Source organism: Phalaenopsis equestris, unplaced genomic scaffold (genome assembly GCF_001263595.1).
Source record: "Phalaenopsis equestris unplaced genomic scaffold, ASM126359v1 Scaffold000202, whole genome shotgun sequence".
NCBI lineage: Eukaryota > Viridiplantae > Streptophyta > Magnoliopsida > Asparagales > Orchidaceae > Phalaenopsis > Phalaenopsis equestris.
In genome coordinates this window covers 1,399,498-1,416,768 of record NW_018164644.1, presented here as the reverse complement: position 1 = coordinate 1,416,768, position 17,271 = coordinate 1,399,498, and the positions used below count along the sequence as shown (strand labels likewise).

Genomic DNA, 17,271 nt, shown 5'->3' with positions numbered 1-17,271 from the left:
CTCACATTTCCCCTATGCTTTCGAATCTGTCTTCCATTAGGCTCTTTATGGAAGACAATCTGTCTTTTATGGTGACAAACTTATTCTCCATTCTCAATATGATTTGTCTTACTTATCCTTCCAGCACATCCACATTCTTTGTTGTCATCCTTCCAAGATCTTGCTCAAATACCAATTGTATAGGATCCAGAACAAAAAAAAAACGAACAAAAAGCGGCGAAATTGCTAGAGATAGGTGGAAAAACTCAAATGATTATTGCTCTTACGAAAATCAAAGAAAACAAAGAAGAAAATGATGATCTACTGTTCGAGAGATAGATCGGCTCTCTATTAATCCTAAACGTCGCTAGAAACACCACAAGAAGAGAAGGAAAACTTTAGCCAAAACAAAATATAAAGCAACCCTAGGTTAGTAGCCCTAATTTAATCCTCCCAAATCCCCTTCAAACTTTACCCCTAAAGTTTTTTGAATTTCTTCTCCTTACATACCTGAGTACAGCCTTTGTGGACCCCTCATGTTAGCTGGATCCTTCGGTCGTGCTCCGTGCTGTGTCGCCCCTTCCTATTGGGCTGTTCGGCTCATAGATCGTTGGGGCGGGCCGGTCGGTTGAACCTCGACTGGTCTGCCTAGGCCGGTCGTTTAATACTCGGCATAACAGATTATTAATATTATTATGTTAACATAATAAATTATGTTAACTGTAGATCTCGACCAACTTGCTAAAACAAAATTGATTTACGTCGTTGAAGAGTTGTGCAAGTTATGAAATCTTTATTTAACATCTTAGAATGTGATTTACATTGGGTGATATTGGTCCGTGTAATTTGTTATTTGCTATTTTTTAAATAATAAATTGATGCTGTATCACCTTCTAGTTGATATAATATGTTAGTTACCTTTGCAGATAAATAGCAAGGTACTTTTGAATGACGTTGGATTCAAGATGGAAGTATCAATTGATGATGCTGTGAAAATTCTTCAATTATGGAGAGTTTTTTTGTCACCTTTTGTTGCAAGGTAATTTTTATTGCTCGGGGCAATTTATTCGTGGTAGTTGATTTAGGGTCTTATATTTTTAAAATTATTTTATATTCTACGCCCCATATTGCAAACTTTGTTTAGTTCTATTTCTCCAAGTCTTGGTACATTATGAAGCAGGCCATCTCTTAATAAAGCAAGCAATTTCCTGACAGAGCCTTTTTAGCACTAAATTTATTGCAATTTTGTTAACTGTTAATAACATATGTGAACTATGCCTATATGTTCCATATGTATGTGCTAAAATTCATGCACGCCTCTCTTGAGGCAATCTTTGATTTCGAGTTAAATTTTTACAATTCAGTTTAGATAAATGATACTACCACATATTTTATGAGAATTTTAAGATTCGAGTTCAAATTTCACATCGCCGCAATTCTTCTGATGATGATGAGAGAATTTTTTATTAAGGTTAAACTTACCGCATGCAATCATGCATGCCCGCACACACACATACATATACCTCCTTACCATAAATATGCACGCTGACAATATCGGACTTCTGATTGCAGCATTGCTCAAATGTTAAACTTCTACACTCTTATCTCTACTGGAATTTCAACCGCATCATCAAAGATTATTAAGGAGCTCATATCAACTTCTTTCATTTTCATTCCATTTATCCACTGTTGTCAAAGCAGTGCTCCTGCATCTGGAATGTTTTTATCACCGAAAGAAGTTTATTGGAAGGACCCAACTGGCTGTGTGGACAAGATGAAGGAACTAATGCTTTTGTGCACTTCGACGCACAAGGACAGTCACTTTCTGTGCTTGTCCTTGGAAACTGTGTACCCAACCCTTCATGATTTTTTTGTAAATGTTTGTGGTGTGCCTGAAACACCTCCATTTTCTGGCTATTTTCAGATCCTACAGCAATTATCAGCAATAGCGTTGCCATCACAAGCAGCACATAAAGTAAGTCCTCACCCATCTTATCACTTATCGGTTTAAAATTATTTTTAATATGTCATTTTATCATTCTATTTATCACATATTAAAAATTGAAATAAATACTTTTAAAGTTACGTCTTTAACAGTTAATCATTTATTTTGAAAGCTATTAATTTCAATCAATTTGATTTATATGTCTCAATTGATTTGTAAATTTATGAAAAAAAATCTGTTTAATTATTATTATTACTTCTATTTTTTAATTTTTGTTATTAATAGTAGTAATAATAATGAAAAATAAATAAATAAATTGTTATTTGAGTTAACCCAAATCACAACGGAATGATGGTAGTATTGCTGAAATTCAAAGGGGATTACAAACAAGACACTTGAAAGTAGGAAAACAATGACACAAACACAAAAGACCCGCTAGGGCAAGGATCGAAGGTCGTGAGTTGCTTGTCGAGATGGTGGAAACGGAGAGCTGTAGATGGTTGAGAGGTATAGTGGCAGTGAGGGGGAAGTGGTTTGGCAGCTGGACATGTAGGGGGGGCTGTGAAGGGTGCAGCAGCAAGCAGTAACAGGCCAGTGTGGGGGCTGTGGGAGGGTGCGGCAGCAAGCAGCAGGTTGTTGGAGGGTGCGGCAACAAGCAGGGTAATGCGGGAGAGAGAGAAAAGCGAAAAGATAATCACCACCTTGGAGCAGGATATAATCGGAGCACCGCTGCACCACCTGTCGTCGGATCAAGCCCTAGCAAGGGAGAAAGATGCTGACGGCAGAAAATCTGAAGCAAAAAACTGACCTAAAACATAGAAAATAACATATTAATACTACTAGAGTAGCTAAGGGTGGGGCCCTTTAAGTCGGTCGGCAAGTCCCGTGAAGAACTGATAGTGTGGTTCCCTCCATTGGGATGAACCGGTTCAAGCGAAGTTGTGCACGATTTGCCAATTGGAGGCTGTCGTGTCTCGCATCTTGTGTGGGAGACACACCTGCATCATAAATACTTATTCACCTGCGTCATAAATACTTATTTGTTTATTCTTTGGATCTTTACAATGACAATTCCAATGCTTCATTATTTTAAATGTCTTTTAAATGTACCTCACTGGCCATCTTTCACTTCAACGTTATTCCGTCTCCTCAGTTCATGACACAAACACAAAAGACCCGCTAGGGCAAGGATCGAAGGTCGTGAGTTGCTTGTCGAGATGGTGGAAACGGAGAGCTGTAGATGGTTGAGAGGTATAGTGGCAGTGAGGGGGAAGTGGTTTGGCAGCTGGACATGTAGGGGGGGGGCTGTGAAGGGTGCAGCAGCAAGCAGTAACAGGGTTGGTTGGGTCGTAAACATGTAGTGGGGCTGTGGGAGGGTGCGGCAGCAAGCAGCAGGTTGTTGGAGGGTGCGGCAACAAGCAGGGTAATGCGGGAGAGGGAGAAAAGCGAAAAGATGATCACCACCTTGGAGCAGGATATAACCGGAGCACCGCTGCACCACCTGTCGTCGGATCAGGCCCTAGCAAGGGAGAAAGATGCTGACGGCAGAAAATCTGAAGCAAAAACTGACCTAAAACATAGAAAATAACATATTAATACTACTAGAGTAGCTAAGGGTGGGGCCCTTTAAGTCGGTCGGCAATTCCCGTGAAGAAATGATAGTGTGGTTCCCTCCTCCATTGGGATGAACCGGCTCAAGCGAAGTTGCGCACGATTTGCCAATTGGAGGCTGTTGTGTCTCGCATCTTGTGTGGGAGACACACCTGCGTCATAAATACTTATTTGTTTATTCTTTGGATCTTTACAATGACAATTCCAAATGGTCATTATTTTAAATGTCTTTTAAATGTACCTCACTGGCCATCTTTCACTCCAACGTTATTCCGTCTCCTCAGTTGAAGAAACATATAGAGGGACAGATTCGTATCGAAGGCTTGTGTTTATTACCCCTTTTTTTTCAGTTTAATTTTGGCCTATGATGAACTTTTCCAAATTGTTTATATTTAATATTTATTAAATCTGAAATTTATATAATTATTTTATATATTTGAAACTACGCTTTTGTTATGTTATCCTAAAATCCTTTAATTCTCAAGCTTCACGCTTCACTCTACAATGCTTTTGTTGGTAAAGTTATGACTAGATGATTATATTGGAATTTCTAAAAACATCAGATGCTATTAATGCTCTTGTTAACATTTACTTTATTCTTTTTCTAGGTGTTTCAGGTTATGAAAAGGTGGGGTGAGGACCTAAAATCTGGTCTAGTTTCACCAGATCAAATTTCAGAGTTGAAGGATAATTTTGCAAAATTGGAAAATACGGTGCTTCCGACTGAGCAAGATAAATGGGTTTCTCTACATCCTTCATTTGGTGTCATTTGCTGGTCGGATTCTGGTGAGCTAAAGAAGATTTTTAAATACTCTGATGGTGTTGACTTCATACAATTTGGTGACCTCAGTGTGGAGGAGAATGTCATGCTCTTAGGCAGCGTTGCTACCTTTTTTCATAATATCGGCGTTCCCGCTCTCTCAAAGGTTTAAAATCACCCTTCCCTTGCTATAAATTTATAATGATAATTCTTTGTTATTTATTTATTTTGTTGTAATATCTTCATTGGACATTTACAGACATGCCACCCAATTTCTGTGTTTACATATCTAACACCTAAACTTCACTTTTTTCATTTTTACCACCTAAATGATTCATATTACATAAAAAATATCATTATTTTAACTCTTAAAAGTGAAATACACCTTTTTCATGAATAGGTAAGGTGGCATGTTTGTTAAAAATTGAAGTATTTAGCGTTAGATACGTAATGATATAGGAATTAAGTGGTATGTATGTAAATCTTTCTGTCTTTATAGTAAACTGCTTTAGCATCCTAATATAACCTTTTTTTTTTGTTTTGTTTTTTCATTAGATTGTGTCACGCGAAGCAATTTTTTATGGTACAGAAGATAACAGAGACAAAGTTTCTTTAGTAAATTGGGTTATTCTTTATGCGCAACGCTATATTTATAATTTGCACCTGGATGCATATCTTAAGTTGAAGCAACTGGGATTTGAAAAGCTTACTCGGTTGCAAGTAGTTGTTGTGAGCAAGTTGTTTTACAAATATACCTTACAAGGTCGTGGCTTTGTGTCAAAACGGCGGTTTGAATGCAACTGCCTTCTGCAGGTCAGAAACCAGAGCTTCTCTTCTATTTTGCTAATAAAATGATCGAAATAAGTTTAAATGGAAAATTTAATGGTTAAGACGTTTACACTTTCTAGATTAAAGGAAATTGCTATTGTCGCAATTTATTTTTCTTTAGCTTTGTAAAAGTGGAGAAAGAACCCTGCTTAATGGGATTAGACGAATGCATTATATTTTCTTGCAATTTTTTTATGGTTGTGTAAGAACGATCAATTGCTATAGATGAGAAATGCATATACAGAGTATTATGCAACAAAAGAAGTTTATAATAACCGAATTTTGAAGGCTAAAAGTCGAAATTTTATGAGTTTGGAAGGATATGATGCAAAATAATCATAAAATATTGAGTAGCTCGTATTGAAGGTATTTAACTAGTTTATGAAGATACAATGAAATGGATGATGCATCTTTAAGATGGTGAACGAGATTGGAGTTGTTCTACCAATGGGTCCCAATTATGTACTATTTCAGCAAATACATTTTTGATCATTTATTTCATGATGCTCGTATCAGTTTTTAGTTTATCGGTGCTTCGTCACTACAATCCCCCCCACCTTGTTACCCGTTTGCCTATCATGGCCACCACTGCCAATTCGTCGCCACTACAATCCCACCGTCAACCACTGCTATCACCCATCTTATGTTGTTAACCCACCTTAATCCTGAAATATTAGTTATATTTTACAAGCAATCAGACAAAAAATAAATGAAACTCATGTATTTCTTTAACGAATGACCAAACACCGTAAAATATTTTAAATATATGATTTTACTTCACATTATATTTTGACTACATTGGATTTTCTAATTTTAGCAACCACACACCCCAAAATTAATGGTTAAGAACATTTAACAGCTCTACCTAATTAGTATGACATACTCCCTTGCAGCCTATAGTGTTATGCATAGGTGGTTTTCTGAGATGATCGACAACTGAAATTAAATCACTCAAACCATAATTAAACAAAACTGAAATCTATTAACACAATTTTCGTTTTTTTTTTCATTTTGACAGTGGAAGCATTATTATCTTCTATGTAAGAATAAGATGCTTAATATTGATTTGTACTTTATTTGCCTGCTTTTTGTACTTGGATACACCCTTCTCTCAGTTTATTGTTGAGATTGTTTTAAATCTTTTCTTTATCATAACATAACTAAGTTATTTTTGAAGTCTTAGCCTTCTGATTGAATTTTTATGATGATGAAATTCTTCGAAGAAGATTGAAATTTTACTTTCTACAGGGTAACATTTTGTACGCATGTCCCGAAACTGATGCTCATTCAATGTTCTTGGAGCTTTCTCGGTACTTCTTCAATGGCTCTTCAGAACTGCACTTCGCCAATTTTCTTCACATGGTGACAGCCATGGCGCAATCTGGCTCCACCGATGAACAAATTGAATCTTTTGTTCTCAATAACCAAAAGATATCAAAGTTACCTGATGAAGATTCTCTTTGGTCCATTTCATCCGCATGCGAAGCAGACACACTTAAAACTTCACCGTCAATGCCTGTTCCCGACGACCTCAAATGTGGATTTTCAAAGCCTTCGCATAAAAAAACAGGTATAATTACCTGCTGGCCGCCTACAGATTGGAAAAATGATCCTGATTTTCAATATTGTCGAAGAAGAAAGCTGTGGATGCCGCCATATGATGGCTTAAATGGTGGTTTAAATAAAGTTGCTGAAGATTCTGCTCAGATGGAAGATCCAATATCTGTTGAGATTACGGGGAACTGGACCTTAGAAGAAGGGCAAGATTTAGAATTAATCCATTTACAATCTAACCCAGTTGGACTGACTGATTCTGCACAATTGCTCCAAGATCCTGCTTTAGAACCCACAAGTCATTTTGAAGAAAATGGTAAAATCTCTGCCGTAGAAAGGATTAAGAGGCCAACATCTGATGATTTTCACGAATGGAGAAAGACCGGCAGACTCGGAGAGATGTTAGCTTTCAAATACTATACTGAGGAACTTGGCTGCACTGATGTGAGATGGATTAATGAAGAAACTGAGTCAGGGTTACCCTTTGATTTGGTTGTTGGAGAGAACGAAGCAAGGGAGTATGTTGAGGTAAAGGCAACCAAGTCTGCAACTAAACATTGGTTTGACATTTCTTGCAGGGAGTGGCAATTTGCATTGGAGAAAGGGGATTTATACACTGTAGCTCATGTGACTATATCGGACGCAGATAAAGCGAATATCACACTGTTGAAAAATCCGTACAAGTTGTGCCGTCAGAACGTCCTCAAACTTGCACTTGTGATGTCGAAACGTTAAAAGTATGCAAGATAACTTGTTGGTTGACAGCTTAATCTTTCGATCATGAAGTTCTGGGTTCAAAGTCTTGCATATGTGGTGTTTGTTTCCGTGTTTTAGCTCAATTTTTTTTTTAAAAATGGAACGCTAAAGCTGATGTTTTTCGTGCTTGATTTCAACACAGCTAAAATTTTAGCAGTACCAAATCCAAATATTGGTTGGTTTGGGGGTTATATGCTGAAATACAGTTTGTGGAAATCTGATGAATTCAAACGGATACATGTTCAGGGATTTGGAGGAGTAATTTAATCATCTGCACCCCCATGGAAACAAGCCCAAGTTCAGTTTTTTTATGGAGATTGTGTTATTTTGGCAAGGCACTCCAGCAAGTGGCTAAGGTGATGTGTATAAAAGTTTATCTTATTTGAATTAATTTTGTTTTACTCTATGTATATCCTATGTAAGTTCTTTATATCTATTCAGTTAATGTACTGTGGATAGGTGCCAAGTTTTTAAAAAATCAAACCTTTTTTTTTTCTTTTGTTTTTAAAGCTCTCCTTTTGCTGAAGGTAATGGGCATTTATACAAGTACCAGCCAAATCCTATCAATTTACATTTATACCACTTAAATCTTAAAAAAATGTAAAATAATCGTTTTCATGCAATTGGTAACGTGTATATATTCAAAGTAGACTTCATGGGAGAAAAAGCGGGCTGTGAGCGGACCCATGCCCATGACTTGCACCGTAGACTTGGTGTCGGTGGTAGAATAATTTCCGTTGTCTAGACTCACACCACAAGGAAATTGTCAACTTTATATTTATTTATTTATTTATTTATTATTATTTATTTATTATTCTTAATAATTAATTTCATTTGAAAAATACATTTTGCCCACGTTTTAAATGACACGGTGCGTCATAATATTGATTTCACATCATATCACACGGCATGTGTTATGTGTTTTTATGTTGGGTTATTACTCTGGATCCCTCTCTTTGATGCTACTTTCATCATTTCGCTCTACCCGAACCCGAGCTTCTTTGAGCTCGAAGGCGGTGGATCCTTAGCAAGGTACCTTTGATCTTCTTTCTTATTCCCCCTCTTTGCTCTGATCTCTTTGGAGGTGCATTCGATCTCAACTTCAATTTTTTCGTGGGTTGGCATCTACCATTTTTGTATATCTTTGCATTTTGGTCGTCTCTAATGAGATTTCAGATAGCTATAAATCTCTACTTGGGTATTTCTGCCATGACAGATTGGATCTTTTTGCCCTAATCTTTTAGGATTTTGACTTTATCTTTTGTTTTCATGTATGAATAAATAATCTAAAAGTATATTTTTTTAATAAGAAGTTGCAGCACAACTAATACACAATTGAATAATCGAAACAGATAACTTTACCGACAATAGTTTTCTCGCAATAGCTTTTCTGCTGTTGTTACGCAACAGCTTCTTCAAATCACTGCGTCTGCCCCAAACATATCCTAAGATGAATTTTGACATAGGAAATAAAATTTCATAAAAAATTTCAAAGTTAAGTGTACTCGTATGGGAGTACATTTGAGATTAGTGATCATTTAAATTGTTACACTAATGAGAAGGAACCTCAAGATGGGCCAAAGCTAACATTGTCCAAAAGGATGATAATTAAGGTTTTAAAGAAAACAAAAAAGAATTACCATAATTTGATTAAAATAAATTAGAATAACAAAATTTACTTTATCTTTTAATTTTTTTAAAATTAAAAAAAATGTCTCTTTACATGCATGTTACTCGATTCTTATTTATCTACATATCTAGCACATAAAGTTTAAATTTTTACACATACCACCTTATATATGCATGAAAATATGCATTTCATTTTCTATAAGTTAATTTTTAATGTCATCTAAAAATTTTGGTGGTAAAAATAGTTAAGGAAAATTTTCGGTATTGGATGTATAAACAAATAAGAATTAGGCTTAATGCTTGTAAATGACCGTAAATATTATAAAGTGTTTGAATATAAAATAAAGAAATTCAATATAAAATCAATATACAAAATTTTGAAGCTAAATTCAAAAATATTTTCCCTTGTCAAATAAATAAGGCGCATGAACAGATCATGAGCCTTGGAAGTGCCGGATAATGTCCCCCACTCGTCGCCTCCTCTTCCTCCTCCTCGCCTTCTCTTCTCTTCATACGCCATGTAGTTCTTCTCCTCCACCATTGAGCCCTTTAGTGTTAGCCTCGGAAAACGGCGGGCTCTGCAACGGCACACTCATCCCCTTCCCCTTCGGCATCTCAGAACTCACCACTTACCCTTCGGCGACTCTCTTCAACATCACCTGCAAACATGATAACGGTGATCTAACTTCACCACCACGCCTCTCTATCTCCAACAGCTTCGTCTCAGCCAAGCTTCCCCTCCTCGAAATCTCCCTTACCGAAGGCTTCGTCCGCATCGAGCTCGGCCCCTTCTCATGGCGCTGTGATCGTGGCTTCGACGAGGTGCCAACCAAACTTCCATACCTTCTCCAAGACTCCCCCTTTACTTTCTCCTCAACTCGAAACGTGCTTACTGTAATCGGCTGCGACGCCATGGTTTCCCTTCGCCCGCTGCGGAGCAATGATACGAGAAGCTGCGTCTCGTTCTGCGAGAGCACAGATAGTGTGGTTGATGGAATTTGCTCTGGTGTGGGTTGCTGCCAGGCCTCCATACCCGAAAAGCTGAAAAGCTTCGATCTTGATTTTGAAAGCATTCGGAACATGACAGGATCGATTCTTAACAACACGCCTTGTGGCAGGGCGTTCATTTTGGAGCAGAAAGTTTTTAAATTCTCAGTAGAAGATCTTAACAGCGCCGGAGGCCGAACTTCGCCGACGTCTGTCGTGCTCGATTGGTCGATTGGGAATAAGTCTTGTGAAGAGGCGAAGAGGGTTGGCGGAGATTATTATATCTGTACGGAGAAAGCAGAGTGCAACGATGCCAGAAATGGTGACGGATATCTCTGCCGTTGCATAGATGGATATGATGGCAATCCGTATGTGCGAGATGGATGCAAAGGTCTCAAATTTAGCTCGATTTCTGATATAAAATTATTTCTCTTGCAGAGGAATTTATTTATCTTAAAGTTACGATCTTGCTTAAGATTTTTCTTTTTTATTATGCTGATTGTTAATACGCCATTACTGAATTTGATTTCAGATATCGATGAGTGCGTTGTTAATGGAACAAGCCCGTGCTATGGGAAATGCAGGAATTTTGATGGGGGATATGATTGCTCCTGCCCCTTTGGAAAAACCGGAGATGGCAGGAAACAAGGCAGTGGTTGCAAGAGAGTTGCGCCATTAGAGATTGTTTTGGCTGCTGGCCTCTTATTGTTGCTTCTCCTCTTCATTGGGGGCATTATATCGTACAATAAGCTGAAGAACCGAAGATCTGAAAGGCTCAAGCAGAAGCATTTCATGCAGAACGGAGGACTGCTTCTACAGCAGCACTTCTCTGTCAGAGAGGCGTCCGCCAAGATCTTCACCGCCGGCGAGCTTGAAATGGCTACTGATAAGTTCAGCGAGAGCCGTATACTGGGGCATGGCGGCTACGGTACAGTTTACAAAGGGATTCTGTCTGATGGACGCGAAGTCGCCATCAAGAAATCGAAGCTGATGGATGAGACTCAGATTGAGCAGTTTATCAATGAGATGGTCATTCTTTCACAGACCAATCACAGGAACGTGGTTAAGTTGCTGGGCTGCTGCTTAGAAACACAAGTTCCTCTGCTCGTCTACGAGTTCATCTCCAATGGAACCCTCTTCAACCACATTCATTCGAACGGAAAGTTAAAAACTTCACCTTTGTCATGGGAGACTCGCCTGCGAATTGCCGGCGAGACGGCGGCGGCGCTTGCTTATCTGCACAACGCGGCTTCAACGCCCGTCATTCACAGGGATGTGAAATCAGCAAACATACTTTTGGATGAGGAGTTCACCGCTAAAGTTTCGGATTTTGGAGCTTCAAGGCTTGTTCCTTATAATCAGACTCATGTGACGACGGTGGTGCAGGGGACTCTGGGGTACTTAGATCCGGAGTACTTTCTCACGGGCCTGCTATCGGAGAAGAGTGATGTTTACAGCTTCGGTGTTGTTCTGGTTGAGCTGTTAACAACGGAGTCTCCGCTTTCGTTTCGTAGGTCAGATGAGGAGAGGAGTCTGGCTTCATACTTCGTTCGGTTGGTGAAGGAGAACAGAATCTTAGAGATGGTGGATCGGCGGTTGTTTCAGGAAAGCTCTATGAGTTTGTGTGCGGCGGCGGAGCTTGCGAGCAGGTGTTTGAATGTGAGGGGAGAGGATAGGCCGATGATGAAGGAGGTGGCGGTGGAGCTCAATGCGCTGAGAAAGCTTTTCGTGCTCAGCAGGCCGCCGGGAAGGCTCGATGGGGAAGAACAGAATAGATTTCTGCTTAGGCCTCTGAGTATTTGCAGGGAAGATGGGGAAATAAGCATGGAAGAAAAGCTTCTGTGAACTCTAGTGCTGTCAATAGGACTAAAATCTAGCCGGAATTTCGGAGAATTTCTTATGCTAACTTTATGTATAGTATGTTAATAGTATTGTACAATACTATTTGTATTGGGAGTTCACATACATTTAAAATCCGCAAGGAGTAATTTTTCTAACACATGACTATAATATTTTTTGTCATTTTTAATATATTAGTAGATCATTGTATTATGAGAATTTAGATGCTCGTAATAAGGAAAGCCAAGCCTCTCCTATTTGGTGAGAATGATGTAGGCATCATGCCTTTCGCATCTGGCTAGGCGGACTCGATCGAGTAGAGCTAGTCTAGTTTAGTTTTGACTAGAATGATTCAAGTGCTGCCGCCCCGAATAAAGCCCATTTAGAGCTCTTGTTTGCTTGTTTCTTTGGGACTTTTATGATTCTTATATTTGCGTAGCGGATTATTTTAGGATGATTTTATTGGATCCTCATTGTTATCCTCATATTGTTATTTTTTTTTTCCCTTTAATTGTAGGATTTATATTATTGGTTGATCTTATTTCTTCAATAGTATTGGTATCTTATTAAGTTTTATTTTACATTCTCTTAGGAGTTGGTCTCTTTACATGACTTCGCATGCGCCTTTCTAATCCTAGATAGGGGAATTGGTTCTTAGAAAAAGAATAAGAGTATTTATAAATTTCACTCTTCTTAAGAGGTGAATATTTATACTTTTTATTATGTGCTGGTAAATTCATAATGGTGGAATGATATATTAACGTTATAGTGTTGTAAGAAGATCTGACTCACATAGAGATAAAATAAGAGTTGTAAGAGAAAACAATAAGTGTTTAAGTGAAAAAAAATCTAAAAGAGTAAAAACCATAAGGTCTAACTCAGTTGAAATAATTTCACCATGTCAATGTATATTGTTAGTCTTTACTGCTCTTGAATAGCTAGAAGCAATATTACATAAGTGAGGGTTATCAACATGGCTTCCACTAGAGGAGTGGCGAAATACATTAGGGAAGTGGAAGCGACTTGATTGCTGTGAAGAAAGACCGACGATAAAAGTCATGTGTCAGAAAATTTAATGCCAACATCATTGGTATCAGTGGCTTGATGGCAGTGCTCTGGCGGTGGTGGCAATTGTGGCTAGTAAGGGAAGTTCAGAAGTTGCCATGATCTAATGGTTGTGGCTTGGCAACAATGATACGGTGGTTAGACAATAGTGTTGACCTCATTTTTTGTGAGGTCTGTTTTCTTTTCTATAGTCTAGAAACTAGCTATTAGGATTTCTCTATTGGTTCTCTTAGAAGACTAGTATTGGGACCTGCACTAGTTAGAAATTAGAACCACTTTTTGACTTCTTATAGTCTCACATGTATGGTTTCAAATATGTAACATTTAGTCAAGTCAATTGGAACCAACATATTGAAACTCAAGTCAAGTTCATATAAGGTTTGAAAAATTCTTATGAAGACCTTTTGGATTTAGGGGTTTTTAATCTTTGAAACAGCATGCACATCTACATACACTTGCACCACACACCTTCACACTACAATTCACATATTCACCATAATCAAAATTAAAATCATTTCTTCAAAATCCCTACAAACCAAACTCGGGTCTAAATTCACTAACCAAAATCAAACTCAAAATTAAAATAAGACGAAAACCCTTGTGGATGAATTTGAGACCCGTTGGTGTGTGCTGAAGAGTGTCATGCTAGCACCATTTTGCTAGACTTCGACTCTTGCTTAAGCGAAAGTCGAACGACATTTTTGCATGTGGATGGCTCCGATCGAACCAAGGGATCGCATTCGCCGCACGCACGTGAATCAGTTTCGAATTGACCCGATTGTCGACGAACTCATCCAGACAACTACGGATGACAAAACAGACAGCGCAAACTCTTCTAAAACGTCGAATTTATCTAGTAAGTGCACTCGTCTTGCTACGATTTCATGTAAAAGTGAGTTCCGCGCAATTGGACGTACTCAAATGAAATAATTATAAAAGTCCTCGTTTGCTCCACCTCATGCGACCACACCTAGCTTCACTTCAAAATTACCTTTTTCAATAAAAACCCTCTACTCCCCAAGATCTTCCACCCGAAGCACTCGCTCGGCTAAAACCCTCCTCTTCTTTGACACTCGATGGTGAGAACCCAAAGGCTCTCGGGAGACCGATTGGGGGAGGCTGGCTTTTCTCCCTTTTCCATCTACCTTCTTCTTCTTCCCGCTCGCCTTCTCTTTTCACACCATGTTTTTGCTGTGCCAAGAAAGTTGAGGCTCAAGTGTCTTCTTCCAGCAACAATACCAGAAGTCTACCAAGGAGGAGGAAGTCGCCTTTAACCAAAGCTTAGGAGATGCAATAAATTTGAAAAAGTATAATATTCTTATATACCTCCCAATCCTTATTTATTTACATACCTAACACCTAAGTTTCAATCTTGACACACATACTCCTAAATCTGTTTCAAAATTATGTATATATGATTATATTTTATATTAATATTTTTAAAAATGAGCCGGCTCATAGGCTGACATGTCAAGTTGAGGCTAGCTTGAGCTACCCCACTCACGATTCGGCTTGACTCACTTAAACTAATGGCGACCCAACAAAGATGGTTTGGTGGTGATGGAGCTTGGGAACCCTCAAATTTAGCCTTCTTCTCTAGTCCCCCTCATGAAGGGAGTGGAAGTTTATTTATAGATTTTGAGAACTCTTCTAAGTAAATACTGCACGAATCTGAACCACTTCATCGGAGGGCCTAGAGTGGTTCCCTTAATTGGATATAAATTTATGAGTATTTTGAATGGCTTAATGTTTTCATAATTAATTGATCTTAGACTCGATGAATCTGTCTTATCGAGAGACTCGATTTGACTATAAATTTATCATATTTGGAGATTATTTCATTTCCCAAAATATATTTTAAAATTATTTCCATACTTTAAGTGCATGATTTGGGCTCGCTCAAACTTAGATCAAACATTTTATTTTTTTTTTTTTTTTTTTTTTTTTGTAATTTGGTGAGTTTCACTGAAACACTTCATTTAATCATAAATTGGAGCGTGAGTATTTTCAAATTTGATTTTTGAAGCTTCCCTTCCAAATATGCATTGAAATTCATGTGGATCAATATGATTTTCGTGGAGACATGTCACTATTTTGCATTAATCACTTCTATAGCCATGTCAAAACTATATCATCAATTATCATCTTCAAAATAAGATATATTTATGAATCCATATTCATCAATATTATTAATGATATAATCATTTGTTAAGCATAGAAAATTGTAATAATGATAGATAATATATAGAAATTTCTTAGAAATCTAACTTTGGCCGTTAATTTATCTTTCTCAAAGCAAACTTAATAACTATAAGACTCATTCTAAACTAATAATAATAAGATTCAATTAGGCCAAGTTGATTAAGTCAATCTAATCGCAAAGCTCAGAGATTTCCTAAGACTTTGAGTCGCCTGCTACCCTTACTAGCCCATGTTTAAGACTTAACAAGTTTCCATGATTTGATTAGCCTAACTCAAATATCAGAAAAAATAATACGTCTGCACGTTCGGACGGCCAACCGTAGGGTGCCACGTCGCCCGGTCCAGACGTGTTGGGGTGTAAACGAACCGAACACGAACAAATAGAGTTTGTGTTTGTGTTCGGTTAGTTTGTTTCAAATAGCTCGTGTTTGAAATTGTTCGTGTTTGTTTCTTAACGAACGAGCCGAACACGAGCTGTTCGCGAACGACGAGCCAGTTTGACATCTCTAATATTAATATATATAAATAATATATTATATTAATCATATAACTTATATTATATAAAAAAATAATATCTATATTAGTATATTACTAATATAATATATTATTATATTATTATTATTCATTTATTATATATTATAATTTTTAAAATTTAATTTATAAAATATCATAAAATTTATATATATAATTATTTTAAATTATTTTATATTTCGAACAATAACGATTCAAACACGAACGAACGCGTCTTTGTTCGTGTTTGATTCGTTTAACTAACCGAATGAAAAAAAATTGTTCGCTTTCATCTCGTTTACTTCTCGAACGAATCAAACACGAACTCATTGACGAACCAAACATAAACTGTTCGCGGACAACGAGTTTTTTTGACAACCCTACCGACGTGCGGTGTGCGAACATAAAATTTTAGCTAAATATCAAAGCTAGAGCAATGCTCTGCTTCAAGTACTGCTAGAATCATTAATCACATAAAGCACCCTCATCCAGAATAAGTTGCACTCTCAAGCACTTGAAAAATTATTTCATACGGACACCGCATGCAGAGATGTATGTGGTGTCTGATCTCCACCGTCGATCACCTCAATGATGTATTTCAGTAGGCCCACTTTCAACTTTTTTTTTTAAAAAAAAATTTGATTGCGGTGATCGACAGTGAAAATCGGACACCGCATGCATCTCTGCATGCGGTGTCCGTATGGAATAATTTATCCAAGCACTTGTAGCACAAGTTAGGGCTTTTGCCAAAAATTCAGTCAAAGGTTCTTGCTAGGAAAACTTGTCGTGGGAACTTACCCATATCTTGAAATCACCCATAATTGTCATCTTTTAGATGGGAACAATATGGATTACTATTTACTCGAGCACCTGCATAAATAATTAATATACTTGTTTTCTTTTCATAGAGTCTTGATAAGACTTAAACAAATCTTCATCATTTATCACGGATGTCGAGGCGTGACTTATATTTCGAAGCAATCTTTTAAGCAATAAATGTTTAGTCTTTGATTATGAGTCATTTAGAGATCTGATTCCATCAAACTTGCAGCCAAACTGATCAGTTTGATGAGACAAATCTAGTGATATCAAAATAGGTTAAATTTGAATCCAATCAAGCCCCAATCAAGACGTTAAACCGCTTTTGGAAACTTTCTAAACATGTTTGGAAGGTCAAACAGATATCGAATTTAGTGAGCTTATATTTGATTTGAGTGACTCGACAAGGCGAAGATCAATGTGGTTCATATTAAGACATCCAATTTTGATACCATTAAGACACGCAAATTCCCATCAAACGCAGTTTGATCAATGAAAGTCCACGGAGGTCGAAGCCGTTTAATCAAAGTGGTTCATATTTTTGCATTAATTACCCCAAGAAATAAATATAACCTCACCTCTCTCATCAGGGGGAGAAAAACTTAAGGCTTGAGGGAACTTAAAGCATTGGGAATGAGCTGAAGTCTAGCACCACTTTGACCATTTTGACTACCACCTGTCGACCACTGTCGGCACTATTTTTGGTGTGGGGTTTGCCCGTAAGAAGCTGTCGGTCATCGGAATTTGAAATCCCGTTGCCCGCTTCGGAAGGACGTTTTTTTTTTTT

General features: G+C 37.6%; 2 protein-coding genes across 2 annotated transcripts in view; both read left to right on the top strand.

Annotated features, from left to right (window-relative positions):
• LOC110022648 overlaps nucleotides 1–7,942 on the top strand; it is an 89,152-nt gene extending 81,210 nt beyond the window's left edge. Inside the window, exons 9-13 of the mRNA XM_020721696.1 lie at nucleotides 906–1,018; nucleotides 1,552–1,954; nucleotides 4,144–4,461; nucleotides 4,851–5,108; nucleotides 6,372–7,942. Of these exons, the coding sequence (XP_020577355.1) occupies nucleotides 906–1,018; nucleotides 1,552–1,954; nucleotides 4,144–4,461; nucleotides 4,851–5,108; nucleotides 6,372–7,412 (2,133 nt within the window). The 3' untranslated portion in view covers nucleotides 7,413–7,942. The remainder of the gene's footprint in view (nucleotides 1–905; nucleotides 1,019–1,551; nucleotides 1,955–4,143; nucleotides 4,462–4,850; nucleotides 5,109–6,371) is intronic.
• A 1,457-nt stretch (nucleotides 7,943–9,399) lies between these two features.
• Nucleotides 9,400–12,078, top strand: LOC110022649 (wall-associated receptor kinase 3-like). The gene is made up of 2 exons (XM_020721697.1): nucleotides 9,400–10,440; nucleotides 10,582–12,078. The coding sequence occupies exons 1-2, from the start codon at nucleotides 9,522–9,524 to the stop codon at nucleotides 11,892–11,894; spliced, it is 2,232 nt and encodes a 743-aa protein (XP_020577356.1). The 5' UTR covers nucleotides 9,400–9,521; the 3' UTR covers nucleotides 11,895–12,078.
• Nucleotides 12,079–17,271: the final 5,193 nt, after the last annotated feature.